The 22599-nt window shown below is 41.7% G+C and overlaps 3 protein-coding genes and 1 non-coding gene across 5 annotated transcripts; 1 reads left to right on the top strand and 3 right to left on the bottom strand.

Annotated features, from left to right (window-relative positions):
- Positions 1–163: 163 nt before the first annotated feature.
- Positions 164–8153, bottom strand: elapor1 (endosome-lysosome associated apoptosis and autophagy regulator 1). 2 transcript variants are annotated; one of them, XM_028409698.1, is made up of 22 exons: positions 8041–8153; positions 6396–6516; positions 6103–6283; positions 5863–6010; positions 5702–5782; positions 5516–5621; positions 5235–5384; positions 4944–5032; positions 4624–4801; positions 4278–4406; positions 4032–4122; positions 3851–3956; positions 3604–3741; positions 3130–3390; positions 2885–3061; positions 2651–2801; positions 2375–2468; positions 2152–2253; positions 1905–2031; positions 1533–1711; positions 1274–1439; positions 164–843 (listed from the first exon to the last, which is right to left on the bottom strand). In XM_028409698.1, the coding sequence occupies exons 1-22, from the start codon at positions 8125–8127 to the stop codon at positions 745–747; spliced, it is 2961 nt and encodes a 986-aa protein (XP_028265499.1). In that variant the 5' UTR covers positions 8128–8153; the 3' UTR covers positions 164–744. The 2 variants fall into 2 exon arrangements, with proteins under 2 accessions (XP_028265499.1, XP_028265498.1); XM_028409697.1 differs by having other exon boundaries at positions 165–843; positions 3130–3393.
- Positions 8154–9401: 1248 nt separating this feature from the next.
- Positions 9402–16972, bottom strand: smc5 (structural maintenance of chromosomes 5). Its single transcript, XM_028410669.1, has 24 exons — positions 16713–16972; positions 16050–16191; positions 15861–15913; positions 15483–15645; positions 15248–15382; positions 15009–15149; positions 14756–14917; positions 14420–14491; positions 14044–14299; positions 13704–13858; positions 13454–13567; positions 13238–13332; positions 12980–13112; positions 12710–12883; positions 12412–12581; positions 12201–12324; positions 11891–12013; positions 11620–11745; positions 11377–11472; positions 11088–11192; positions 10875–10994; positions 10435–10614; positions 10119–10214; positions 9402–9829 (listed from the first exon to the last, which is right to left on the bottom strand). The coding sequence occupies exons 1-24, from the start codon at positions 16889–16891 to the stop codon at positions 9695–9697; spliced, it is 3249 nt and encodes a 1082-aa protein (XP_028266470.1). The 5' UTR covers positions 16892–16972; the 3' UTR covers positions 9402–9694.
- A 781-nt stretch (positions 16973–17753) lies between these two features.
- On the bottom strand, positions 17754–18117 carry LOC114439230 (small Cajal body-specific RNA 2). The gene has a single exon (XR_003671029.1).
- A 917-nt stretch (positions 18118–19034) lies between these two features.
- Positions 19035–21550, top strand: LOC114438872 (protein FAM107B). The gene is made up of 5 exons (XM_028410493.1): positions 19035–19210; positions 20268–20295; positions 20871–21021; positions 21100–21244; positions 21385–21550. The coding sequence occupies exons 1-5, from the start codon at positions 19187–19189 to the stop codon at positions 21484–21486; spliced, it is 450 nt and encodes a 149-aa protein (XP_028266294.1). The 5' UTR covers positions 19035–19186; the 3' UTR covers positions 21487–21550.
- Positions 21551–22599: the final 1049 nt, after the last annotated feature.

Genomic DNA, 22599 nt, shown 5'->3' with positions numbered 1-22599 from the left:
TGCATGTACAGTATATTGAGCAATCAATTATAAAACATCTTTCACATGTGCATTATTCTCCTTTTTTGGCAAGATAGAATTTACTCTTATTTATCTTATTTAAACTAAAAACCACTTTCTTTTTTAATATATTTCATTTTTTTATGTTCTGCAACAAAAAGAAAAAAAATCCATAAGGCAGCATTAGAGGACATGATGAATGCCTACAGCTGTACATGTTGACTTTTTATGCTAGAAAATGTCTTCACAATTAAGCATAACTGGACACAGACACAGAAGTTTAACCTTTGGCAAATAATAAAACTCAACATGGCATGGATTCCACAAAAAAAGTAATCAAACAAACAAAAAAAAGCAAATTTACACTCACAGTTTTGCACAATATTCCAGCCATTCACAAAAAAAGTGTAACTTTATCCTTAATTTAGATGTCAGATCCTTTTTGAAAAACACACATAGTCTCTACAGTATATCCCCAATATGGAGACTAATATTGTACCTCAACATTACGACTGGCAATCTAATAGCAATCCAACGTGTGACAAGTAATAGGTCTACTAAGTAAAATATACCACTGGTTATACTATCTTACAACTCCCTCAGTGAGGCTAACATCTCTAACAAAAACCATTATTTTAGCTGCCTCCTCCTACATCTCTGTTTTCTGAAGCCACAGAGACATCAGAGCTGCAGTGATGTTAAACGTGATGAACACTTCCTCTGTGCTTTGGTAGAAAGAACAGTTCAACCTCTAAATTCAACGTCATCGGAATCTTCCTCTTCTTGTTGCTGAAGTAAAGACGATGACTTAAGTGGGACCGAGTCAAATCCATCTGATGTCCTCTGAAAACAAATTAATACAACATCAAGCATTGTCAGTTTCCTTGAGGGGACATTATTTATCATTATTATTGAATGAGTTTTGGATCCAGACACCACAAAAAAGTACATTTCACTATGCCTGTATGCCCTTTGCTTTGGCTCTCCTCCAAACTAGCTACCTTTTGATAATTTAATTTTAAATTCAGTGTCTGTAGCTTTAAATGTAATTAGCTGCTGTTGTTCCCACCCCGCCCTGGATAAGGGGGTTTTCTCTCCTGCTGTTACAAAAACACAGGTGTAGTATTCATTTGATGCACTTAAGTTTGGGATTTATCCTTTAATCACAAGGGGCTACAAACTGGAATGACTATATTTTCCAAAACATTAAAAAAAGTTTGTTTTTCTAAAAATATGTAGCTCAGTGTGAATGGAAATGGAAGGTGATTCTGACCTCTCGAGAGAAAGACTTCATTTTGGTGAAAAAGGATTTCCTTGTGAAGTCAATGATGTCATCCTCTACATCTTCTCCCTCCATTATTGCACAGCTATCTGCAGTGGGCAGCTCACACTCTTTACCTCCAGAGCTAATCATCAGCTTGGAGTATTTATACTGCAGCCTGCAGACGAAGGGACACGAGAGCAAGATCAGTTTTTATAGTATAAGACTTCCAAGAAACACAAAGGTAATTTGAAAAAAACTTAAGTCTCACTTGCGTGTCTTCTTCCAAAAGTAACAGCTGATACTAATGAGCAGAACAGCAGCGAGCGATCCTGTGGAAACACCGAACTTGAGCCAGAAATCCAAAGTCACACAAGCAGTGACTTTTTGTGCTGGCAGCGAGTCTCCTCCATAACACTGCAGAGGCTGCTGCCACACATAGGTGGTCCTCTGAAACACACACAGACACATGTTATCAGATTTTTATTTCTTGATTTTTTTTTTCATTTTGAAAAATACAAATGTTTTTGTGTCTGCTCTCTGATCAGAAACAACAGGACATATAAAACATCACATGGCTCCTTCATGGCTGTAATTCAAAAGACCCTTCTCCTTATATTTCTGTCCAGATATGCATCTGTACCTGTATTCCCTGGATGCAAGCACTGACGATCTCTCTGTAGTGGTTTTCTGTGCAGACTGGACACGCATGCTGGCTCTCCCATAGGAAGTGGAAAGTACAACCATCACATGTCCCTTCTGAACAGTTACTGCAGCAGAAACGAGGGAAGAGGGAAGTTTACCTCCAAGGTGTCACTTTGTCCACAGGTCATGTGGACACATGTGAGTGTAAATGTGACCCTTGTTCATGAGCAGCACTCATCAGGTACCTTGGCAGTGTGATGTGGTCTTTAGCTGTTACTGTGGGATTGCATCTCAGACGGATGGAGGCTGACCTGCCATGTTTACAAGCCTGAGTTGTATCACTGGACCTGGAAACAGCACAAACATGATTATCATAAGTAACCATTTTCATCATAACGTCTATTTAAAACCCCATTATTATATCACCTCCAGCTTAAAGAAATACATGAAAACTGGGATCTTATTTACTTGTAATAGAATATGACATCTGGCAGGTTGGATGCTGACGGGAACAACCAGGCTGGAGAAGAGATGCCATGTAGGGACGTCTCAGTAGTGACACCTTCAGGGATAGAAGACATATTTTTATTTTTTTATTTTATCTTTTCTATCTGAAGACAGTTTCAGATGCCTGCAGAAGCAGGGAAACCACACAGGTGACACTGGCGGCATGTGCTGCAAACATTTACAAATATAACTTCTTAATTTAAAGACAATAGACCGCTACATAAATCATGTTCATACCAATGAGTGTGTCACCAATAAGGAAAGGCTGGGAGGAAACAATGCTCTGACTCCTAATGTCAGAGGGAACCACAGTGGACTGACAGATGTAACCTTTGACCTCTCTTTCACTCGCCGTCACATTGTCCACACAGGAAGCTGGCTTTCTACTCTGGAAGAGAAACACAGCAAGGTAACATATACGTCTGAATTTCACCAATCAGAGAACCATCAGTGGGATCAGAGTCCTCTCACCTCCGCCCCGCAGAGACCTATGTTGTAGCGTTGGAAATATCGCAGGCCTTTGGTGGTGAAGCGGGGGCTGCTCTGGAAGCCGGTGACATTGACCAGAGGAGAGAAGTTGTATTGCAGAGAGGCTCCTCCTGTCGTCTGTACTTTCAGCATACAGTCACTAAGACAAGCTGTCTGTGCCTGGAGCAGAGGGGACACATTACAGCCTGTTTACAGTGGAACACACATCCATCACTGATATTCCGTACCTTGTTTCTCCTTGTGTTTGGTCCACACTGAATACAAGCAGCCTCTCCAATGGACTGATCGACCCTGATGAAGGTGTTTGGTGGGCAGCTCTTACATACTCCTGTCTTATTGACCATGTAGTGACCCGGTGGGCAGGGAACACAGGCGGAGCTGGACTGAGCTGACGTCAGAGCACAGCGGCGACACTCTGAGGCCACACCTCCGATCACATTGGTAATGTGGATGGAGTAGATCTTTGCAATATCACCACTGTTCTTCCTCTCCTGAAGAAAGAGAAAGACAATGAGTCATTGTCTGTTTTATAGTCAGTACAACACAGGGACACAAAGAACCAGAGGTGGTTTTTGAAGAAGCCACTCTGCTCCATAGTGCCCCCTAGATGTTAGTTTAACTATACCTCTTCCAGTTATAAAGAAAAGGAGAACCCTCCATATCATATAAAAATGACCTGACTGTTGACATGTGTGTCTCACCATGTTAAATTCCTCTGTGCGCTGAAATGTCCAGGTGAAGCTGACAGTGCTGTTGCTCTGGATCTGGTAGGAGTATGACTGCTTCCCACTGGTGCCTTTCCAGTGCTCCACCACATCGTTATTCCACTGATTGTAACCCTACACACAAACACACCTATATTTATATAGAGTTACGCTTTTTTTTATTTTTAAATATATTGTAGCCTACTTCCTCAGGCATTTGTGTGACAGAGGTGTTTTCTCTCACCGCCAGAAAGTACAATTTGCAGTCAGCTGTACACCTGGTCTCAAAGACAAAGGTGATGCGTGATAGTTCAGTCCTTTCATTGTCGTTAGCCATGGAGTGAGGCAGCCTGCAGTGACAAGCAACATTTTATTATTGTTTTTCTATTAAAGAAAATGTACAAATGTACAAATCTGGACTTCACTTGTATCCAGGGACGCTGAGTGTGAGCATCTGATAGTCTGTGTCCTGATCACCGGGGGTGGTGTACACATATTCTCCAGCTACCTCCCATGCTGCCATTACAGAAAATAAACACAGCATGTTTTAATTATTGGAAAGCAAACTTCAGTGTCATTTTAAATCAACTCACACTGCTGTCTCTGTGCTATGCCTAAAAATAATTGAAATAACTATGGCGGAATGGTACACTTGGTTTGTTATTACTCACCAGTGGTGTGGTCAGGGCTGCTAAACTCTTGGCGAAAGACGGAGCTCCTCATGGTGGTTGGCATGGTGTTCCACCATTTATACTCCAGGCCAACCACGGGCTCTGTGCCAGCAGGACACTCGGTGCAAACTGCGAATGAATAAATCTTCATTGTATCAGAGCTTACATAAAACTGAATTCTGAGCACAGATAAGAGTCAAAATTGTACATTGCACATCATGGCCTGTAGCCAGGATCAATTATTGGAACAATAACTACAGGTTTTTATGGCTTTTAGAGCTTTGATGTAAGTGAATGCAACACCCAGTCCACAACAATAAACAAATGTAGTCTACTGATTCTGTACCTGTTCCATTGGAGTGGAACTCGGTGCTGCAGGGTTCACAGGTGGAGGAGTTGGTGACAAAGAAACCTGGATTACATGGTGGACACGTTTGCTTCTCCCCTGATGCAGGAAGCTTCACTGCTCCTTCAACAGTCTCGCTGCAGATCTTTGGCTCGATCCACTTGTACATGAGCTGAGTCTGAGACACACAACCCAGCACACATGAATACATGAAAAAAGCCGCCTGCAGCTCTGTCGCGCAATTAGCCAAGTCATTTATATTTACGGACACCTAATAGTCACAGCAGATGGCTGATCCACACCCCGTTTTTCAACATTACCTGTCCCTTAGAGTCGCAGGGGGTGTGTGTGTAGAAGTAGTCACGGTTTGTACATACAGGTCTTGTTTTGCAGCTCCCCGAACCAGCCTCTGGAAAAATAAAGAGCAAGTCAGGACAAACAGCCAGAGGGGGTGGGGGGGTGCAGGGGGAGGGACTCAGCTCACATTAATATCCAGTGATAAGAAAAACTTTGAAACCACACGTAACCAATAAAGCAGTACAAGTTGTATGTAACAGTCTGCAAGAATTCAGTCAGTGATTTAATCTATGTAATAATGCAAACAGGCATACCTGAGTATTTATCTGGGTCACACTCATGGCAAACTGTGGCACCCTTGTTGGAGTAACTACCAGCAGGACATGGAGTGCAGCGAGCGGATCCTTGCTTTGCACTGTAGGTGCCAGGTTTACAGTGGAAACACTCTGACGTGTAGGCAACCCCTGGAGGAAAACCACGAATCCACTTTTAATCATTGACAGAAACACAGAGGGAGTCAAGCACATGTTTTGAATGGCTGCACACACACACACACACACATTTATATACACTCATATATATAACATACTCCTACCTGACACCTGAATGTTTCTTAGCAGCACAGGTTTGAGAGCGCTGCCCTGCAGAGAGTACGCTGTGGTCCGCCAGTACAGCACATTGTTGCCTTTTCTCAGGTCCACCTGCACAGACAGGGTCAGAGAGACATGCCAGGCAGAAGCCAGCAGGTGTGATCTAGCACTAAACCCCCACTCAGACAAACCTTGTATTGACTCCAGCTGCTCTCTGAGATCTTCATCCAGCGACTGTCTGAATCTGTAGACTGGCACTGGTCATTCTGAACCTGCAGCAGACATGAGAAAGGTTCATCAACTACTCACCTCTGAAAACATCTTTGTTAGTAACAGACATGTATCCACTTACAAAGAACTCAAAGTAGATGCTGCTGTCTGGGTAGAAGTATTCAAAGGAGAGAGTGCCTGGTTTCTTTAAGCTCACAGCGTAGGACAGCGTTGCAGTGCACTCGTCTGTGTTTGATGCTATGTATTCACCCTTTGGTATCCAGGTTGAGCTGCAGAAGATATCATCAGTATGACAAGCTTCTTTAAACCAACAAACACAGACAGATCTGAGAGGTGCACAAAACGATAGAAGTGCCCATACTTAGAGCAGTCTGTGTGAGCGTTGCCCTCGTTTGTTGTCACCCCGTGAGTGACAAAGCCTGTGGGCAGGGTGTCCCACTCATCAAAGGCCACGCCAGTACCCAGGGAGAAGGTCCCCGCAGCACACTTCTGACACTGCTGTGACTGCATGTCCAGGAACTCCCCTTCACTACAGGAGAAGGCTATAGGAGGTAAAACACAAGAAACATTGTAAAGTCTTCATGGAGATATTCATGAACAACCTATAGATGCTGTGGCACAGACTGAAGCTTTCTCAAATAAGATGTCACTTACTGCACTGGGTGCCTTTGACTGGATCTGGGAGGCCTGTGCACGTGTCACCTTTGTTGGGAACAGCTACCCTCCATCTCGACCCGAGTACGTCACACTCTGTGTACTCAAAGTGATAGTCTGACTGTGGGAATGAAACACACATGTGAGGTTCACACAGCCGGATCAAGACACACAATGAGAGCAAATGAACAGCAAAACAAGAGGTGAGGAGGGATAGGTTACAAAAGAAAAGAAGTTTTATCCAAACAACAGTGCAGCCACTTTAAAATATGAAGATATTTGTTGCAGCTCTGTAAAGAAATGCAGGTCAGTGTACACATGAAACAGAAATGTGTGTAAAATAAGAAGACTAGACATGTTTCTAGAATTCTTTAGTCTCCAAACCAGACCAGCCTCTTTTCTAAATAATAGCTGAGGCTAATATTTGCTTAGGAAGCGGTCTCAGCTGCTTTAATCTCACTTATCAAGGATGTGCAGTTGCTTCTCTGCTGCCTTCGGGGGTTATTTGCTTATTCAAGTGAAAAGTTGATTCACCCGATCCCTCTGTAAACATTTGATTTCAGTGTTGTTGCAGAACATTGGTGACATCAGGAGTTGCTGTGTGTGTCAGTCATGCTTGGATACCTTTTTAGACATCCGACTGACAAACACTGTCCCACCCACATGGATGTAAACTGGGACGAGGTTTAACAATGAAGGTTACAAGTCATGAACGCTGACCAGGCCCAGCGTGTAATCTTGAAATCTGGTCAACAACCAGGTGTCGTGTTCCAATGAAGGTCACTTAAACACACCAATCTAAACCCACACACAGCCTATAGGGATTAATAGTTAACAGAAACAGGGCATTAGCAGCACTCCTCTGTGTCTGTGTTTTCTATTAGAGCTGCTACATTAGCTGTGTTTGAAGTATCGAATGTTCTGAATGGGTTGGAGGATCTGATGTAAAAATGCATCAAACTGGAGATGTGCCATCGCTTAATTGCCTTCTTTCAACAAACATGAGGAAACCACGGCAACGGGACATCATGACCGCTGTGCCTCATGGTCAAAAAACTGGCATGGAAACTGACTCCTCCTGGTGAAAGGAGCAGCTGTCTTAACCTCCTACAGCCTGTCCTACACACACACACACACACACACACACACACCAAACTCTGCTGATAGAAGGGTCTAGTTTTGGGTATTATCACAGTTGTTATGAAAATTAAAAGCAGATAAGAAGGCATGAGGAGCGGACAATGGAACTTCTAGTAAAACAAACATCTGATAACAACACATGGAGCTCTCACCGGTGAAACATATGCTCATTTCTCACACATAAAATAAGAAGTAGGGTAAAGGTTTGTGAGTAAAACAAACTGCTGTTGAATTCTACAAATTCAAACTCGAAATTTAGTTCAGACCTTTCCTTTGTGAAATTTTGAGTGCTTCAGTTTATACAATTTGAACATGTTCCAGGATGCGGTATAGGTGCATCTGGACAAAGCTGTTACAATGCCCTCATCTTTATTTTGAAGTGTATCATGTCTCTCTGCACCTTAGAACGTGTTTGATATTTCAGTTTTTATCTACACAGCTCATCAAAAGAATCGACACGATATGAATAACAGAATGTAACTTTTAAATGGGTTCATCTCCTCACCTCTTTGCACATGGGCAGATCCGCAGAGGTTTGTGCAAAAAGCAGCCACAGGATGAAGTGGCTGAGCTGTGTCAGGTCTCGCTGCATCGTCGCTCGCTGTTCTGTGCTGGAGTGATGGAGAATGACCTGCACGCACCCTCAGGTGCTGCCCTACCAGAGGCTGGATGGAGGCGGGGCCTCTCTCACACCTGTCAACAAACTCTAGGAGGTGATTAGCTGGATGGTTTTTACTCTGGGTGTGTTTTTATCTGACCTCTGCAGGACACAGAGTGGTACATGGCATGCTTCTTTATAAGGCAGTAACAAAATTAGATGTGAAAATGTATTTTTGTAGACATTCCAACCCAGGAATGGACGCATAAGATAATTTATATTTATTCTGATATTCATGATACCATCAATCAAAATTGAATGATTGAAACTAAACACACACCTTTGATCATTACAAATTATTTGAGATCATATTCTGTATATGTTTATTATTTCACTTGAAAATATAGAACTTTTGTCACACTGGTATGTTTGCCATTTTGTGACGTTTCCCTTTTAGAATGTAATTGTCCAAATAGTTAAAGGTTAAACTTTTACTCAAGAGGAAAGATTATTTGCGCCTGTACAAATATGAAACTCATCTTTCTTTTTTCTGTTGTGCAACATAGCAAATCCCTCCCAGCAAGAGGAACCCTGGAATCGTCTCCAAAAGCAAGAACTTAGGCCAGCAAACAGCTGGTGTCATGAGGACCAGGTAAGCTACATGGAGCAAACAGGAGAAAGGCTAATGCGCTCCCTTCTTTGAAAAAACAAAAAATTTTGTTCTTTAAACTTAGGCTCTGCAGTCTGGAGTTAATGCTCAAGGCTGTCTTCAATCCTGGCAAAGAACTTCACGGTGACAGGAAGCAGGTTGTCCAGCAGCAGACCATCTCTAAAGGCCAAAAGTGAGTTTCTGTGATGCAGTGTATCTCCAATATTTCAACTATGTTCATCATTTGATGTTTGTTTACTTTGTATAGAAAACAGGCAGAACTGAAGGAGTACATAGTGACAAATGAACATGGTATTAGACTCCACAAACAGCAATGCTCCATTTACAACACTATGTGACACTTTTTACAGGTGAAGTCTGATCATTATCCAGTTTGTCGAGGCAGACGATCCAGGTTACACCCACTGATTCTATGTCTGTTGTGGGGTGTGTCTTAAATACAAACACAATGGCCACTGTTCCCCTCCACAGATCTTTTCAAACAGGGGCTAAGCAAGGCAACACAATGGCATCTTGAACTCAGCATGAAGCCGCTCATCTCCAACCACAGACCGATTACAATAAACGAGTTGTTTCAGAGCAAATACTAACAAACCCATGTAGCCAGCATTTTATTCAAATACTCTGTATAAACATATGACTTTAACTGCTAATAATTATTTTTGTATTATCCAAAGTGTTTGTTGGTTTTGTTACATCTCAACAAAGAAAATGTGCAAAAGTCGAAGCGAACATGAACATCTCTTCTTTTAAAGGTACTTTGAAGGTAACTGAAGCATGAAAAAAAAATGTGTGGACAAAGTCAGTCTCCATGAATAAATAGGAGTTTCACTTTTTAAAGGTGTGAACTGGAAACAACAGGCAAGGCACTTCAATGCTGTACTTATGGATTCACGCATTAGCTTTCCTTCTACGACGCTGTTCAATAAAAGCCTTCAGGTCCCACTCACTCGGGGGAATCATTTTGGGACCATTATGAACGAAAAGCACTTTCATCTCCTTGGCGTATTGAAGATTCTGCAGCAGCTGGGAACAAACAGCAAGAAAGGAAGTTAAGGAAAATGGAAAGTGTACAAGCATGACAACTTCACACAAAAAAAGTTAAAGTTAAATTACTTTTTTGCCACTTGAGGGCTAAATACATGAGCCGGCTGGTTAGTAAACATTTGCTTATTCACAAATCCAGCTGTTCAGGAACCACATTAGCATGCACTAAAGTCTTGTTTTTAGCTAAATTATGAACAAAAGCGCAAATCGACCATCCTGTTGCCACACACAGTCACAGGTGAGCAGTCACCCCGGTAAAAACACTCACTTTTGGTGTTATAAAGAAATACTGGGAGGTCGTCTCTTTGCAGGCTGTGCGGACCACAATGTCAAAGACTCTTCTCTCGTTTACAGGATCCATTCCCTGCAGCAGATTAACACAAACACCTCATGTGAGCATACTGTAACGCTGACAGGCGATGGTAAACACCTTTAAAAAAAATCTTTCTGGGCCTTCGTAACAATTGTTCTCACAGTTTTTGAACCTGTAACTTTATGTTTAATCACTGTAATTTCAGTTCAGCTCCAGGATTGTTGTTATTGTCATCCTGCTGTGTTAGTGTGAGCATTAGAATGAGCCCTACCTGGTTGATCTCATCCACCACTCTGAAGGGGCAGCGATTGAGCTCCTGCAGGGCCATGAGGTAAAGAATTGTGGAGACGCTGCGCTCCCCTCCACTCTGATGGTAGGCTGTCAACTCATGGAGCTGAGTGCTGCTGTGGAATTTCACCCGAATACGGATCCCATATTTGTCATATTCCTCCTGCAATGAAAAGACAAAGTATCATAAAAATGTTTATCGTGTTGCTGTGATTATGTTTCAGGACATTTGCCCAAAAACTGACACATTTATTGTTGAGTGGCTAGACACTAGGTAACTGTGGAGAATCGACCAGTGGCAACGTCGCTCCACCACACCAACCCCCACCCCACCCCCAGAGCTCCCTGATACCCAGCAGCTAACAGATAAACAACAGATAAAATAGCTCCTGTCTGTGTTGCCACTGGTGTGTCTGCATTTACCTCATTCTCAGAGTGCAGATCAACCTCCCCTGCACACTGCATGGAGCGAAAGAACTCACTGAATTTGACATTTATCTGTTCAACCAGCTGCTTCAGAGGATTCAGCCAGCGCTCCTTAGCCTGTGACACATTTTATAACACGCAGATCAGCCATTCTGTGGTATAAGAAATAAACATTTCGGTGCATTTATTGCATTGACAATAGTCACACACCTCTGACATTTCCTGTCGGTACGAAGCCAGTGCTTTGTTCTTCACCTCCACCTCACTCTCCAGATGTTTGATCTCCTGCTCTCTCCTGCTGTACTCTTCAACAACCTGCAAGTTCAAGACAACAGAACACATTTGTTCACTTAAAATTGCTGATTACATGTTTCCTGAACTGTAATCATATTACTGCCACACTGAATTCACATACTCCCTTGTTTTTATAACACTTTCTGAGAATTAACTAAACACCCCTCTTTAACCAACTGAAAACTTGATTCTTATGCACCCTTACATTTTCACTGAGACCAGTGAAGCACTCCGCTCTGGACCTCTCTTCATTCAGCATGGCATCGATCTCATCCTGTGTGTCAGGAAGCTTGCTGAAAGCCTGCATCAACAAAAAAACAACCATCAACTAATATTATTATAACCTCTCAAGCCTCAGATTGAGCTGCACAACAAAGATAATTCTCTTTATAACATGACAGAAGGGAAAGGCTTCTTATGCAGCTATACTACTGCAGTAAATACTAACATTACACAGGTCTTCAGGTAATGACTCATTTAGCTGCATTCTACAGATCGACTTCGCTCTCTTCAACAGGCCTTTGCATTGTTCAGTCAGCTGAATCTTCCTCTGATCGAGTCGGCTGCATTTTTGCTGCAATAACACAGAAAAACATTAGTACACACAATGAGGCCTAGATAGAATAAATGAAGGACTACAGTGGTGGAAGCTCTGTAACAGGAAGGCTTTGCCTCCTGGTCCATAGTATAGTGCCTGTATAGGAGGGTTAAATACTTACATCAAGAGTCTTCAGTTCAGCAGAGCCTTCTCTACAGTCATTCTCCAACTTAGTCTTCTCCACAGCCAACCCCACTGTCTCCAAAGCCAAATACACCTTCTCCATAGTCAGCTTGGCTCTCAGCTAAAAATGATGGAGACCAGTAAAACTGAGGTCAAAGATGCAAATAATTACAGACAACTTAAAAAGATACGTTCTATCTTCAAATATAAATTAGAAAAACCATTAGCAATAAACATTGACATGATAATAGTAGAGGGTAGAGATGTGCAGTAACCAGGGAGCAAGATAGATAAAGCAAACATGATACCTTCATTTGTGTCATGAATGCAGTGACTATGGCCACCTTCTGGGCATTGACTGCTGCAATTTTCTCTTTAGTTTCCTCCTCAACCTTGTTCAGGTCAATGACATTCTGCTCCATCTGCTTCAGACTGAACACAAGAAGAAATTTAAGCAAACAATACAGATATTAGGAAATCATGATATAGAAGGACAATGAAATGAAAAGGTAGGATTACCTGTCCTGTTTGGTGCTGATTTTCTGTTCCAGTTGCCTCTTTTTCACCTTAAGTTCAGAGAGACGCTTCTTCTCTGCCAAGAGCTCATTGTCTTTGCGATCAAGAGCAGCGGCCTCATTCTGCAGGGCCCTCATTCGTTCATCGTTGTCTCGCAACTTTGACTCACAGACCTTGTTGTAGAGAAGATTAAGAATTCAGTCTTTTGCTCATTGAAAAAAATCTAAATGTAACAAACTGTGGAGGTACTACATTTTTACACAAACCCAGGTTAAAGAAAGGGGTTTGAGCTGTTTCTCACCTTCATCTCCTGCTCCAGCTGCCGTTTCTCCTCAGCATCTACAGTGATGGCGAGGTACTGGGCAGGGTGAATTACATTGTTACTGGTGCTTATCTGGTTGGAGTAAAGCGACCTCTTCACTGTGTACCTCTCATCTGTTGTGTAAAACACCTTGAGGTATGGCTCCTCAACCACCTGTGGGGTAACAACGTATATAAAGATGGAGGTGAATATTTTTACAAATCGGAAAAAAGTCCTAGCAGGGTGCTAATGAATGAAAAAGGAACTTACAGTTTTTATCATGGCTTTGGTTTGATCGTTGCCCACAGGCACATCATTCACCCTGTACTGGTGACACAGGTAACTCATCACCTCATCAGGGGCATCAAACATCTCACGGAGGAAAGTGAAGAACCCAAAGCGCCTGCAAATACATACAAAAAGTACACATGACATAACATTCACAGGCAGACACACACTGTAACTGCAGACATAAATACATGTTTTTATGAGTTCATATCACTATAAGCAAACCTAATTTTCTCTCACCTGATAGACTCAATATTTCGGGATGGCTGACGCTTGGAACACGACTCCTCTGGAGCAGCAATAGAATTGACCTTTAGGTTCATCCTGTCACGGACCTGAGGGTCAACAAATCCCAAAAGTTTGTCTTTGAGGGAGAAAAATGTGAACAGTCTCACACACACCCATGCAAAGGTAGAATTCGCCTGCTAAAAAAGCTTAACTAAAATTTGCACTAACCTCAACCATGAACTTCTCCATATCATCCTTCCTCTGGAAGACGAACGCTCGCATGTCATGGAATGAGATGTGGTTTTCCACGTACTTAGCCATGCGAGGATCTTTTACATTGATCTGTAAAAGAGTTAGGGTTCATCAAATTTCATGATACATGCTGCTTACAACTACCACATACCAAATAAATTATCTATCAGATATATTCATATGCAATTTAGAAATCTGTGTAGATGAGTTAATGTGAAGAGCTCACCACAAGCATCATGGGCTCACAGACATTTCCACCAAAGAGGTATTTGTTCTGCCTGAGCCACTGGAGGGCACTGTACGTGTCTTTGTGGCGTCCTCGCAGCTTCTCCTCTTTGGCATTCATGATGTTGTTCATGTCATTGAGCTTCCTTTCCAGCACTGCCAATAAAATCAAAAAGAATCTACATGAACCACTTTCATTCTAAAGGTAATGTTACCATCATTTGTTAATTTCATCATTGCCATCATTACTTAATTTTATGATTAATAAAGTAAATCTTAATCTTAAGGTGGTATGTCTGAATTTTAAGTATAAAATCGGATGTTTGTTTAAGGAAACCCACTTGTGCGTTCAGCAGTGAGATTGTTCTTCTCCCGACGCAAGTCAGTCTTCTCTCCTTCGATCTTGCCTCTCTCCTCCTGGTTGTGCCTTAGCTCAACATTAATTGCATTGATTTGTGGTGTCACGTCTGGTTGGTCGCCCACTTTAGAAAGTTCTGCCTTCAAGTCTTCAATGGTTCGTCTTGTGTTGCTGATTCGCTTCTGGTGGTCTTCCTCCTCCATCTGCTTCAGTCTCAGACTTTGTTTAATATTATCAGTCTGTAAAGCGGAGAGAGAAAGTAAAGTAAGAGAGTAAGTATGTATGCATCATTCAAACCTCTGTGCTTGAATAACACAGATTAAGCTCATTTTATTTCTAGATAAAGAGAGCAGTCTCACCTCATTGTGTTTTCGATCCAACTGATCTAGTTTTTGTTTGCACGTCAGAGAGGCTTCTTTGATGGCAGCAGTCTAAAAAATAAAATAAAATCACCAATCTCACCTTAACCATTATGATACAATAATGATTTAAAATTACAGTATATGCTCCTCTGTAGAAGAATGTGTTCAAAATCACTAGCCTCTATATTTAACTTTAAACATACTTCCCAGGCCAATGGCCACAGATGCTGCAGCACACTGACATAAAAGGTACACATTATTTTTTGTAAGCCTTTATTACATAAACTGTCACACCGCAGACTAATCAGAGAGTAATAAAATTTGCTTTGTCACCTTAGCCTTCATTTGTTCCTCAGTGGGCTTCAGCCGGCTTTCAATCTCCTGGATCTTCCTCAGCATGGGCACCTGGGCCTGCTTTAAAGTAGAAAGCTGCCTTTTGGCATCCTCTCGCTCCCTCTTCACACCCTCAAGCTCCTTACGGGTGGTCTCATACTCCTATTGTCACATAAAAACAGAAAAACACAGCCAAAATGCTCAAACAAATTCATTTTTTTCCTCCGAGAACATGCCCCCCCCATTCACTTACCACCCACGGTTTCTTCTTCTCAAGCAACTCAATCACATCCAGATGCCTCTTTTTTTCATAGTAACGATTCACATCGAGTTTGTTTCTCTCTATTCTTTGCTTGGCCTTCTCCAGGAAGTTGACCTTCTCCTTCAGAACGTTCTACAAACAAACAAACCACCAAAAGTAAGACAAAACTGATTACATAGGACATGAAAGCTAGTACAAGATGCAGCTCACAAGCTGAGCTTTATGTGTACCTCCAGTTCCCGTTCTCTGTTGCGGAAATTTTTGAGCTCACAGTGGTACTCGTACATCTCTGGTGGTCCAACTGACTTCTCAGTCGCCTCCAGCAACTCAATTTTGGACATTTTAGCAAACTCTCCCACTTTGTCCTGTCAATAACAGGAAAGAAACCATAAAAATAAAAAAAAACTCTAGAGCACACTTAAGCAGGTATTACTGTTCATCTGTGAAGCAGCAACACAAACACACCTGCGGCAGAAACTGACAGAGGTTGCTGACTTGAATGCGCAGACTCTTCACCTCTTCTTCCACCATTTTCTGATTGCAGTGTCTTCCATTCAGCATCCAAAGCGACTGATTGTTCTCCACTACGATCTCTCTCTTTATCACTGTGTTACCACCAGTTTTGTATCTTATGTAACAAAACAGGAGTTTGATCAAACAATCAGACAAGTTTTCCTTAAATACTCATGTGGTGCAGTTCCTATTTAAGCAGAAACTGTTTGATTGGAAAATGATGATTTATGATAGCATGATTAATATTTGCAAAACAGGCAAGACAAAATTTCACCTGTCTAATAACTCGGTTAACAAATAACATGTCCAATCACTTCCTGCATTACTTACAGTTCAATCTCTACAAAGCCTTTAGAACAGCCTTGTTTGACATAGAGCCCAACCTAAAAAAAAATGAATACAAATTATTCAAATCATCATCATAACTGCGATCAATTTACCAGAACCAGAACCCTTCCTTAGCCTTTTATTGTAGTCACTAGTCATTAGGTGATCAGAGTGCATCAACCTGCTGTTTACCTTGTCACCCCTGCCCAGAATGGCAGTCTTGCCAGCCAGACCCAGACAGATGGCACACACGATGCTGGACTTGCCAGTTCCGTTGGCTCCAACAATCATGTTCAGATTAGGTCCAGGATACACCACAGAGTAGTCATAGGTCCTGTCAGAGTACAGGTTAATGTTTCAGTGTCCTGACATGACGGCCACCTATCCTAACGTCGCAAAAGTGAATATTAAGATAGAAAATACAATATTTTGAGAGAGGGGATGTAATTTATACCATCAATATAATCGTAATGTGTTTGGCTGTTTGTTCAGGCTGTCCCAACACCTCTGTATAATAATGTCCCCAAGAGCTGAATGTTTTAAGTGTTGCGCAGCAGCAAAATAAGTTTGGCAGCTGTGTCACACCTGGTGTTAACGAAACGTTAACGGTTAACGGAGCCACTGAACCTGTTAGCTTGGTTTTTAGCAGTAAGTTCCCGTGAGCAGACAACAGCGTTACGTTTAAAGACGCCAATGCATCCTGTCACCGGTTCAAACAATGCTAATTAGCATGTATGCTAGATGACACCATGCAGCTTTATCTGTAAGGGTTAATGGAGCTTTTTTTCCAGGCTAACTTTCGTTTAGCAGAGAGAGCCGTCGAACAGACCTTGTTGTCAAAGAGCAGCGACTTACAGGAAGTTTTTCATGGTGATGCGGACTATGGAGCCCTCCACAAAGCGACTGTCCTCGTCTCTTCCTCCTCCTCCAGACTCATTGGGCTGCTTGTCAGTAGACTTATCTGCTACACTCTTATTGTGTGTTTGTGAGAGGACTTTCTGGCTAACTCTCTGTCTTTTGCTGGATTCAGCCATGGTGACAGTAGCTGGCTCCGCGGCTCTGCTCGTTCACGGGGTTCCTTTGCCTCGCGCGCTTCGCTGAGATCCTTTCACGAAGCCGATTGGAGGAAATGGATCACGTGATGCCAACGTCACCCATCAGTATCGATGGACACCAAAGTCCGATTCTTATCCACCCCGTTCACATCCTCACTGTGAAGAACACGTTCATCAACTCGTGTTACTGATAGTTTTTTTTATTTAGTGTCCCTCTCACCATTTAACAGATTACCGATACTCAAGTAGGATGAAAAGTTTGTGGGTGATGTGTGATATGATGGAATTTAAACAGTAGGAATGATACTTCTTAATACATACAGACAAAAAACGGCAATGATATCTTGCAACACTAATCCTCGACTTTGTGGCAACTCAACACTTGAGCACATATTACTTGTAGATGAACATTTTTATTTGGACTGAATGCTCGACCAACAATAATTTGGTCCAGGATAAGAAAAGGGTCACTGGAGTTAAAGGCCTGCATGTGGGGAGAAAGTTCTAGGTTCTTGAAGGCAACCAGACAAAAGAAAGAAGACTGGTAATTGTTGAAGGCAGCAATGTGTTGCATTTCTTGGATGCCAACTGATGTATAAAAAAAAAAAAACAAAACATAAAAGGGAAGGAAATAATCAGATGTAACTGAATAAAGTCACAGAGCACGGTCCCCTAAACTTGTAGGCCTATGTGCGGATGGTTCTCAGTGTATCTGTTGTTGAGGTATTTCTCCGTAGTTACTTTCTTCGCAGTTTCTGTAAACAAACACAGCATCTCCTCACAGGTCGTTCGATCTAAAGTCGCGTATCGTTCATGGCTCCGGGCTGCTTTTCGGCTGTGGTTAGATCAGAATCGCTTCTTTACTCATTGTCCATTGTGAAGCTTGAAATGAACTCAAGCTCAACCAGAACTAGTATATCTGATCAATTCATCACCTCTGACCACAGCACGAAGCGTGGAGGCCCCAAAGGTTACATCTCGCCAGCTGCTCATCGCCACGAAGGCTTGCGAGCGCTTTTCCTATCACCTCCGATCAGAGCAGAGCCAAACTCTGGCCGGATCAAATAAGATCACTGTGTAGGTTTTTAAGTTTCGGTAACACATTCATACACACAAACACCCCACATTCACGCACCAAACAACCGCCAAACATTCACTCACACACTCTTACCTCATACACACAAGCCACTCTCACTGAGGAACAAAGCGCTTCCGGGTCCGCTTAAAAGCCAAAAGCCGCATGGAATCATGGGAAATCTAGACCAGGCAACAGTGGTATGTCGACCTCCTGTGGCCATTCATGGAAGCACCTCATTTGTTTATTTAAAGCAAAGAAAACCCACTTAAATCCATTTAAAAGACATATTTAAATAAATAAATATTCCATATAATACATTATTATTTCATATACATATTTTAATAATACTTTTAATATACTTTAAATATTGTAAAAACACACACATAATTGTAACATAACATTTTTACAGTATTTCCCATGCTTTCAGGGATAATACCAAATTTGATTCTATATAATCAAATATAACACTTACGAACAGTAAAATGGCCTATGGCTGTATAAGAAATAAAACATTTTTTCAAATTCCCAAAAAATAGGTAGTGTTATGGTATATTTCTGAGCTGTAGTACAATGTGGCAAATACTGTCAAGGTAAATCTACCCAAAACATGTTTTTAATTTGTCTTATTTTTTACGCAGAATTCATATATAATCAGCCACAGATTTTTAATATCTTTGTATAAAGATTTACTTTCTTAGTTCAAGTATAGAAAACACCACATATAACTAGTAAACTCACACTGTAAGACACCAAGCAACAACAACCACTAAGCACAGAGTGAAACATTAAGCCACTTCACACTAGGATGCTGATTTGCATGATAGCGTTGGAGTCTGCATCAGCATTAATGGACTCTGGTAGAGTAGTCGACTGGTATAGTACTGCGCTGGGTTGTTTTTAAGCTGCATTTGTGTCAGCGGCAATTAACTAATCTAGCATCCTGTACCCTGTGGGGGTTGTGAGGTAATCTTGAATGGCGTAATAAGATTTCAGCGTCTACTACCACTGTTGACTACTGCTAGGTGGCACATTGAGTCTGTGGATTCCTCTTCCACAACAATATGTTGGTCTTGGATGCAGCAAAGGAACAGACAACAGACAAACTGAGTTAGTGAGGAAGAGCGACTCTTTATAAGTATGGATTAAAACAGAAAGACTGTAACTGGACACAAGCAGTGGACTTCCACCATCCTGCCATGGAGGGGTCAGCAGCAAAGAAAGTGAGTGTTTGGTTTGTTTTGTTTTGTTTTGCTGCTGTCTGGTAGCTTCACTTGTCAGAGGGTTAGTTGCAGTCAGGTGTGGTTCAGTGTAGTTATTTTTAATTTCTTTGCATAACATCTCATAGAACAATCATTGAATCCGATTGTTGACTGTTCCTGTAATACCTTCTCCTTAGTTTACTTTAGTTTCTCCGGTCATGTCAAAGAACAAATTTTGCATATAAACCTGTGAGAAAACACACTTGTGATGTAAACACAGTTTACATTGTTTCAGTTTTGTCATTAAATCCATAAATCTGATCTATTACTACTGATTAGAATCTCCAATATGACAATACTGCTTATGTTGATAGACAGACAGTTGTCAAATTGAATTGAGTGAATTTCCTGTAATCCATCTCAGTCCTGTGGCCTTTGATTGGAACAATGGCTTCCAGGTCAAACACCTGACAGGTTATCTCTGAGCTCAACCTTCCTGCTGGGGCCCAGTGAGGGACACGACCCAGAGGCTTATGTCTGAGACAGGAACAGCAAAAGGCACAATTCCAGAGCTTCAGGATCATAATGTTGAGCTGTGGGGCAAAAACTCGATCTTCCCAGCAGGTTCGATGACTCTGTGTGCTCAGTCATATCTACCATCTGCTCCCTGCTTAATGTGATCTTTTCTTTTGGCTATCTGATTTCATTGGGTGTGGTAGTGATGCATCTCTCATTGTGTTACACCGTAGGAGTTTCACGCCGTCTTGTTATGAGTGGAACAAATTAGAACTATTTTCATGCTTTGCCAAAGGCTGACCTCACACTGCTGCTTTCTGACAGGTTGATGGAGCTGTTATGTCACCTTTGTAAACACAGCTCACCTGATTAAGCAGCACAGCAGGCACGGTCTCTTTTAGCCTTTATCTTATTACACCCTCTGTTCCATCAGGGGACAATCAAAAGATTGTTTGACAAACCAGTTTTGGTACATTGATGTTATAATGTTCGGATGGGCTGTGATATAATTTACTTGTGTATCTAACAAGAGAATTTTATTTTTATTGTGCGAATTTCACAGAAACTGGCGTATGGACACCATAAAAGAGGTATGTTAAAGGACAATATGCCAAAATAATAATTAACAAGATGAATACATTTTAATTATAATGAAAGTTCAGTCAAATGTTTGATAGCTTAATTAATCCATTCTATCAAATTGATTAAAGAATCTATTTGACTGATTGATCCATGGGCAACAGTGCAACAGGGCAACAGTGGCGCAGTGGGATAGCAGGGTTGTCCAATAACCGGAAGGTTGGTGGTTCGATCCCAACTCCTCCCTAGTCACTGTTGTGTGTTCTTGGGCAAGACACTTCACCCTAGCCTGTGGCGCGCCTTGCTAGTCATTGTATGACACTGCTTGTGCAGCAGCCGTAACGAACTTCCCTCTGAGATTAATACAGTATCTAAAATAAAAAAAATAAAAAAATATGATCATTTAATTTGAATTTCCCAAAATAAATCAACAACTTTCTTTAATTACATCATACATATTCTAAATTTTTGGGTTGTGATATATTTTACAGAACAGGCCAGCAAATACTCAGTCACACAGTCAAACTTTGTTTTTTCATTTTTCTGTTGTTGTGTTGAGTTGTATGTGTTCATTCATGTTCTTCAGAGACCTCTGTTGGCCATCCACCTTTGATCCGTCAGTCCACAGCAGACTTCAGCAGTGATGAGCTCGGTCAGCCAAGGAAACTGAACGGCTCCTCATCAGACACACCGAGTTACCAGAACCTCCACCGGGAGCTGCTGCTTAGCCATAAACGGTACGGACACTGATAACACCTCCACTTTTAGAGCAGGACGGTCTGTTTGTGTTTGTAAGTGTGGCTCTGATGGAGCAGGGGCCTGCTGCTGGAGGAGAAACCAGAACTGAAGCGAGTGTTGGAGCAGCGCAGACTGGAGCTGCACAAGGAGGAGGAGATGGCACAACGGCGGCCCTCTGATCTGGAGACGGAGCTCCGCAAGAGGCAGCAGAAGCTGCAGGAGGTCAGGGACTGATGATAATACACATACATACACATAAATTCACTTAATATGAAGGTCCAGTACTACAGACATGTACAACTGGAGCTATACTGAAGTGCAATAAACATTTCAGTTACAGTGTTGACACACTGTATTTTCAGTATGAGGAGGAGGAGATCAGGCGGCGGGAGAACCAGCAGAAGATCCCAGAGTTTGTCCGTGTGAAGGACAACCTGAGGCGCACACAGATGTCTGAGCAGTGAGGCTCTGCAGCATCTCACCAGAGTGGCCCTAAATCTTTATGTTCACCGTCTGCTGAGCTACACATGCAAAGCTTCTGTAAAATACCAGCTGTCTTCACATTTCTTAGTGGGTTTTAAATTGTATTAGTTACACATAATCCATATTCATAAACTGTCACAGTTCTGTGTGTAATGAGGAAGATGAAGTGCTCATTTTTTATTCAGAATTGTGTGGATTGATATTGAATCTGGATATTTTTTATGTTTTTCTTCTTCCTTGCTTAAAGGAGCAGGAGTCTGTTTCCGGAAAGGGCCAGATCAGTTGAAGCCTGATTCCTTACTTTATATGAAGCAGTTACAAACATAAAACATTTTCAACAGAACTGTTTTATATCAATAAAAAAAATCCCCCATGTTACAAATGTGCATGTTTGTTTATCTGTTTCTGTCACGACTCTTGATTTAGTGCGTCTGTGTGCTGTGGAAATAAAAGCCTGGTGGTTTGCAGCCATGGGTTGTTGTGCTGGACACAATTCAAAGCATTGGGGATTGATTTGCATGCAGCCCTTGTCCCCAAGGACTCTCACGCTTCTTTCACATGGATATGGGACTTTTTTTAATTAGCCGATCTTTTCATTCCTTCACGGGACGAGAGGAGAAAGCACAGGCCATCTGGAGGAGGCTTTTCAGGAGATATAGGCTTGGGGAATACCCAAGGGTCCGGTTAAGGCACTGGAGACATTTGGGACAGTCACGGAAGCCACTGGCTGCAAACAAATGAAAGTAGCCTGTGTGGTATTTCAGCACTTAACTCATACACAAATGTAACCCACAAGGGTGTCACAGAATATGTCCTAAAATCCAGGTGTATGTGCAGTACAATTATTTCAGACTTACTGATTCTAACCTACATTATAATGTTGCTGCACCATGTGTAATGTTGACATGAGTCTTTCGTTTTTATATTTTGTGTGTTATAGGCTAATTACAGCTCAGCAAAGATACATGAGTCACTTTGATTCACTCTGTATGAAAGAAAAAAAATAAACAACTTGAATTGTGCTTTATGATTTTGCAATTGCCAATTGTGATTTATTCTTGGATTGTTGAATCTAGTTTTAGCTGAGTTTTACA

This window comes from Parambassis ranga, chromosome 7, assembly GCF_900634625.1.
Source record: "Parambassis ranga chromosome 7, fParRan2.1, whole genome shotgun sequence".
NCBI classification, from domain to species: Eukaryota; Metazoa; Chordata; class Actinopteri; family Ambassidae; genus Parambassis; species Parambassis ranga.
Note: the sequence above shows the minus strand (reverse complement) of the source record. Positions and strands in the feature narration are given on the sequence as shown.